Source organism: Melanaphis sacchari, unplaced genomic scaffold (assembly GCF_002803265.2).
Source record: "Melanaphis sacchari strain LSU unplaced genomic scaffold, SCAv2.0 Contig808_pilon_pilon, whole genome shotgun sequence".
In the NCBI taxonomy this organism is placed as follows: domain Eukaryota; kingdom Metazoa; phylum Arthropoda; class Insecta; order Hemiptera; family Aphididae; genus Melanaphis; species Melanaphis sacchari.
The window spans coordinates 1-7,036 of NW_020271568.1; the positions used below are offsets into that span (position 1 = coordinate 1).

General features: G+C 23.6%; 1 protein-coding gene across 1 annotated transcript; it reads right to left on the reverse strand.

Annotated features, from left to right (window-relative positions):
• Positions 1–3,181: 3,181 nt before the first annotated feature.
• On the reverse strand, positions 3,182–7,032 carry LOC112601956 (glucose dehydrogenase [FAD, quinone]-like; the record flags this gene model as incomplete). The annotated part of the gene is made up of 3 exons (XM_025349846.1): positions 3,182–4,057; positions 5,855–6,170; positions 6,640–7,032. Coding segments are annotated over 3 exons (1,395 nt in total), but the record flags the coding sequence as incomplete, so codon positions are not given.
• Between the last annotated feature and the right edge of the window lie 4 nt (positions 7,033–7,036).

Consider the following 7,036-nt stretch of genomic DNA (forward strand, 5'->3'; position numbering starts at 1 on the left):
GCAATATAACCCCAATTATAATCCGTTGTATCTAAAAATAGTAACGCCGCTGGTATATCTGTGTATATAGATTCATCTTGACCGGCTTCTAGTAATAGTACCGACCAATTTTGGTTTTCGGATAAACGGTTTGCAACGACACAGCCTCCTGGACCGGCTCCAATTACAATGAAATCATACTCACGAAGTATCGGTCTATTACCTATAAAATTGTTTTCTCTGAATGGAATTTCTTGTTGCTGATATTGTCCATAATTTGACTGATACAATTGACTAAGAGTTAAAGACGAAGAAAAAATAAAAATTGTGAATATTATTAGAATATTTTTCATGATGACGTGACCACTTAGATGGCAATGGTCCTGGGTTGTAGTCAACTGATGTCAGAACTGTGTGTCCGGGCCTCAAACAATGCTATTTATTTACTTCTTCTCCTACTATGCATACTTTTTATTTAATGTTGATTAAATATGTGTATATATTAATATATATATATACAAGTTACCACTGTTTCATATTTCAGTGTTCAGGAAATGTAGGTTAGTGTTACTTGAAGTTAACTATGCATTTTAAGTATAGTTAAAAACCAGTAAGTTAAGTAGGCTGTTTGAATAAATTAATTAAAGACGTTAGAAAAATTGTTAATATATTTCCATTTTTTTTTTTTTTTTTTAGTTAATAAAACAAATATTATCTTTTATTGAATCATAAAGGTCTTTGATGATATAAAAACAAAATATTTATTAATATTATCAAAAAAAGGAGAAAATTATGTAACTATTCTGCTGTATCTACAATAGGTGACTAGTGCACCATATCATTAAGTAAGTCACTGTTTGATGTATATGTTCAATATTATTTTAATAGTAATTTGTTTTTGGTCAATACCGACTTAATTTAATCTTTATTACAAAGTATATTTATTTAAATTTTATAGTTTAATATTAGATTATTTATTATGATTTATATTATACTTATGAAAGTTATTTATTTTGTTATTAGTTGGTTAATTTAATTTTTTTTTCGAAAATATTGCACATTTTATATCATACATGATACATATATAATTAAAAATCATTATAGTAGTTATATATTTATATTTTATGTACTTTATCATTATTGTCAACTTTCAAGCCAATATCGCTTTACCATAGAACAATGCGAAAAGTTTTTAATTCATTGCATATTTATACAATGAAACTTCAAATTAATCTATATGTTTTAAAAATGTAAATGCGATGTATATAAAATATAATTTACTATAAAAATATAGGAATTCCCTGTAAGTAATATTTTTGAATCATGAAAAAATAATAAAATTTGTAATTTTTTTAAATAATATCTTTTTCAACCAAATTTAAGTTTTAAATATTTATAAAAAAAGATTGTGCATTAAATAATGTTTTTTAGATTTTTGTTCCAGAATAAACACTTATAATGAACCTTTCCTTAATTTTACCATTAATCGGGAAATCCTTATACAAAAATTTATATTTTGAAATATTTGAATATTTTAATCAAAAATAATCAAAAGCATTTGATGTATCTATACGTTTATATGTTCTTAATTATTATATAATAAGAAAATAGATTTTGACAAAAAAGATTTTATATAAAATTTTCAGATTTTTTTTTTTACTTTATTATTCAATTAGTACTTTGAAAATGCTGAGAATTTTTTACTTTTGACCTTCCTCCAAAAAAAATTTTCAATTTAATACACTTTCCAACCAGAATAAAATATTGAAGTTAAAAATCTAAACATTTTTATTGCTACAAATTACAACAAAATCAAATATTTTTAAAAATTTCCTACTACAAAATAATTTATTTTGTACATTTTATTTTAACGAATTTTGTCGACATTTCTACTTTAAGTGATTATAAAAAAAATATTAAGATTATAGATTTTTTATATTCTTCAATTGAAAAATTAATAACTTACGAAGAGTTCTGTATTAAATATTATACATTTCTACTCAACAATCAATTTAATATAATCGGCATTTATAGAAAAAAATTAAGACTTAGTCATTACAACTAACAGCATAATTAACCTTCAGTGCTTAAAAGTACATACAAATTGTTAAGTAATTCTGTCAATAGCTAGTCTACCTACTTCCATAGAGAATTATGTTGCAATAAATTAATTATTTTATACCATTGAGCCTTTAGTCCAATCTTCACGGCTTACCAGAAATCCTTAACATTGTTTTTTAATTATTACATACCTAGTTATTACTAATCTTAACTCTACGTCAAAGTGAATGAATAATCTGAAAAAAAAACTAATTTCTAGTAATCCTTACAACTTATTTGTCAAATTTTGCGTTGTACAGCATGACGTATGATAATATATGTAGAACCAAATAGGTACAAAGCGATTTCTCATAGAATGTGATTATACCTATTAAATAATATTAAATATACATAAAAACAAATTCTTTTCTATGAGTATTTCAAGTTTAAATATGAATAAAATTCAATATATAAACTGAAAATAACAATTTTAGTTATATTTTGTTGTAATTTAAAATTATTTTTTGTGGACATAAAATGTTTACTTACATAACTAAATTTTATAATATATATGAGGACATTTAAAAGAAATTTAAATTAAATTTATGATATTATTGCCTGTTTAAAGCACGAAGACACGTATCTTTATTTCTATGATAAGTTAATATTGACTCAAAAGTTAATAACATTAATATAAAATTAATACAATAGAGATTATAATAATAAAATAAATAAAATCAATGTTTCCGGAAAAATTAAATCAACCTATCGTAACACTAATAATAAAATTAATTACTTAAATATCAAAAAAAAAAAATCTCGAAATATGAGTTTTTACTTAATAATTACTAAAGTTATATTAATATAAGTTAACAGAACATCTTCGATCGGATTTCTTTTTCGTTTATAACAATTTATAATTGAATTTAAATTTAACACGTTCATATAGTGATCTTTTAAATGACAAGGTACACTTAACTTCTACTATTAAGTAAAGTGGGGTTACTTACTTCTTCCATTTTATTTAAAATGATTTTGGTATACATAAAATATAGAATTAAAAAATACAATTATTCACATATTATTAAATTTATTTATTTTTCATGAAAAACCATTGTTACTTGTCAAGTATACATTCAGTTTGACAATTAGAATACAATAATGATTTGAATTTACCTAAATTATTAATTTAAAAAAAAAAAAAATTTATAATTATATAGGTACGACTAAAAAATTACTGATAGAATACGTATTGTATTCTATACAAGAGTAAATAAAAATTAAAGGATAATATCATAATAAATTTAATAATCATAACTTAACTGTGAAAATAAATATTTTATTCAAATAAATTACTTTGACCAAAAGCTTCGAATCATATCTGCTCCCTTTTCACCAATCATTAAAGTTGGGGCATATGTATGTCCATGCGGAATATATGGAAGTACTGAACTGTCTACTACTCTTAATCCTTGAATACCAATGACTTGTAATTTATTGTTGACAACATCCCCCATCCTGCATGTACTACATTGATGATGCCAGGTATTTGTCAGGTGTTGTGATAGACAAACCCAATAATCGTCAGATTTAAATGGTATATGCGTACATTTTGGGTATGGTATTGGACTTAGTTTAGCTGCGATATCTTTAAATGCCTGTGTTTCTTCTACTAATTTAACTGCATATTTAAGTGCAAAAACATTGTCTTCTAAATCAGTAGTATTGTTTTCATAATAACCATAGGACATAATGGGCGGATCTAATGGGTTATTGTTTTTCAAAGTCACGTTTCCACGAGCGTCTGGTTGTAACAGGAGAGTTGCAATAAAAAACATATTTGGTTCATCTGATATGGGACCAAATATTAATTCGACCCCTTTGCCAGATGGTGCCCTTACATAACCTAAACCGTCTGCTCCTGCTGGTGCTGTTAATGGTCCTCGGCCATATTTGAACCATTCTTCAAATAAATGTTTGTCTGATATAGCAGCTTTCGTTATTACTGGTCCAGTTTGATTTACTTCAAATTTTAAAGCTATAGTATTAAAAAAAAATTATTTATTATAAAATATTATTTAGTACATTTTTAAATTTATAATAATTCTAATTAAGTGTCAACGTTATTTTAAAAATTTACAATTTTTAAATAATAGTCTCAGCAGTAAGAAAAGAAGTGATTTTAATGTATATTATATTGGGTTCACTATACACTTAACTCATTACAACAATAAATCAAAAATTAAAAAATATTTAATTAAATTTATTAGAATACTGAAGTAGTAACTGCTACCTAGTTATGTTCACAATGTTAATATTCACTGACAAACGATTTTCTTACATTTAAATTAGTTTTAGATTTTGAATGGAGTCATAAATATATTGATTTTACAATGAAGAGTGTTTTTTCCAGTCGATCATTAGCTTTAGAAGTAATAAATATGCTTCGATTTTAAAGTTTGAAGGAGGTTTCTGACAAAAAATTAAATTTAGTTTCACTTTTGAAATAAAAGTAAAAATCTTCTTGTATTTTTTAAAATACTCTGAAATAATAAAAACTAAACTAAGGAGAATCAGTAATTATTTGAACAAAATTAGTATTTGATAAAATAATTTCGAAAAAAGCCAGTTACGAATGAATATCTATAATATCCAACAAATTTAAACTTCATATAATTATAAAAAATACATGTGTCTATCTGGTTACTTTTATTTTGGTTTAGTAGAAAACTAATGGCAAACAAAAAAATTGTGTTCAATTTTAAAATCATAAAAATAAAAATAAAATACTTTCGATAACCAAAAATATTTCAAAATATGTTCACCAAATATTTATGTTTGAATTTCCTATGCTTAGTATAATTTTTTAAATATTTTGTATCTTTTCGAATTATTTGTAGATATTTGAATTTTTTTTTTTTTTATAAATGACGATAGTAAATTATTGCCTAGGTAGGTCAAATTTTTGAAAATCGAGTACAAGATACCTCATAATAAGTTCTTATCTCCATAAAAAAATATAAAAATACATTAACACAATTTCTTTTTACATACATTTGAATTTCAAATTCTTACAAAATTTGTCAAAATTACAAAAAGTTATGAAATCTTTAATTTTTATAACTTAGATATGAAAATTTAATACAATACATTATTATATCATTCCAAAACTATTAAATTTTTATAAGTTGTATGATTTAAATTATTTGTGATTGATAGGTATTATATTTGAAGTTCAAACTTGAAAAAAAATTACATGTTTTAAAAATGAATATTGATTATTTTGTTTAATTCCAAAACATTATACGCGGAGACTTAATATATTATAAATAGGTATATTAGATATTTCACTATATTCAATGACTTTTTAAAAATATTGAGATTAATCTTAAATGCTATTTATTCATACTTTGAACATGTTCATTGTTTTACAGTAAGGTAACATAAACTCAAAAATATAATGATAGTGATATTAAAATATGAAAATATATAATATTTAAATAATTCAACGCTAATAATAAGGAAATACTAAAAGTTATTCAACCTACAGAAATACTAATATTGAAATAAATTTCTTCGATAGTAGTATAAATTAATAAATCATAAAATATAGTTATTTAAATATCTTTTTTGTATATAGGTATAATATGGTATATCATTGAATTCAAATTTAATACAACGATTACAGTTATTCACTCGACACCTAATTAAAGTAAAACAAAATTGCAAGGATAGAATCTTATTAAGTTTCTAAATAGATATAAAAAAAAAAAATTAGTTTTTAAACTCTAAAAATTATATAATTATTATTGCTTGAAACTTGAAATTAACATACCCAATGTTCCATAGTGGTCAAGTAAAGTTTTTCCAACTGGTAAATCTTGGATTACTGGTATACCATGATTCTTTAAGTCATATTTTGGTCCAATACCCGATAACATCAATAATTTTGGTGAATTAATGGGCCCAGCAGATAGAATTACTTCTTTTTTAGAATATACTGTTCTAATTTTTCCTTTTTTAATAAACTCCACTCCAATTGTTTTTTTAGTTTTGGGATCAATGATTATTCTTGTTGCTTGGCTAAGAATTGCCACATGAAGATTTTGACGATTTTTGACTGGTCGAATAAAGGCTTTAGACGCACTAACCTACGCAATAAAATATACAGAGTTATTCACTAATTTAAAATTAATAATAAAATAATATTTTTTGAAGTTCTTAAAAAAATGATTAATATACAATAATATAAATAAAAACTAAATTTCAATTTCACTTTTAAATATTGTTAATTATGTTTAAATATAAAATAGTTTGGTGTTTTGGGTATCAAAGCAATTTACTACAAGTACTACAAAAATTAAATTTTTATCAAACTAAGTTGAAAAAAAATAGTTTTTAATAAATTGATGAAAAATAGTGCTAGGTTTATTTGGTGGGTTATATAAACAATTACAAAACATTTAATGAATAAATAATAAAAATTTTTTTTATCAAAACGTGATTTGGTTGTTCAGAATTGATTCTTTAAATTTTATTTATCTATTTTTCATAGAACCCAAAAACTGGTTTCTTATTAGACGTATATTAATTTAATTCATAAATAATAAATATATTTACTCGATGTCCATTTAGAGTTGCGACTTGGAAACGGGATACTCCATGTTCAGGATCAATTGTATAATCAATATTTTTTTTTAATCCTAATTCTCCACCAGCTTCTATAAATTTATCAACGCGCGTTGAATGATATCTTACTCGTTCAACATGTACATTTCCTTTTTGTGAATGGAATGGTGAGTTTTGATATTCTGGTATAGAATTGTTCTCAGATTTCAAAAAATAAGGCAATACATCATTGTAAGCCCAACCATCATTTCCCAATGCTGCAATTGTATCGTAATCTTCTTTTTTTCCTCTTGTGTAAAACATGGCATTTATTATTGATGAACCTCCCATGCCTTTTCCTTTTGGCCATGGACAACGATTGTTTTTAAAACCAAAACAACCATTTTTT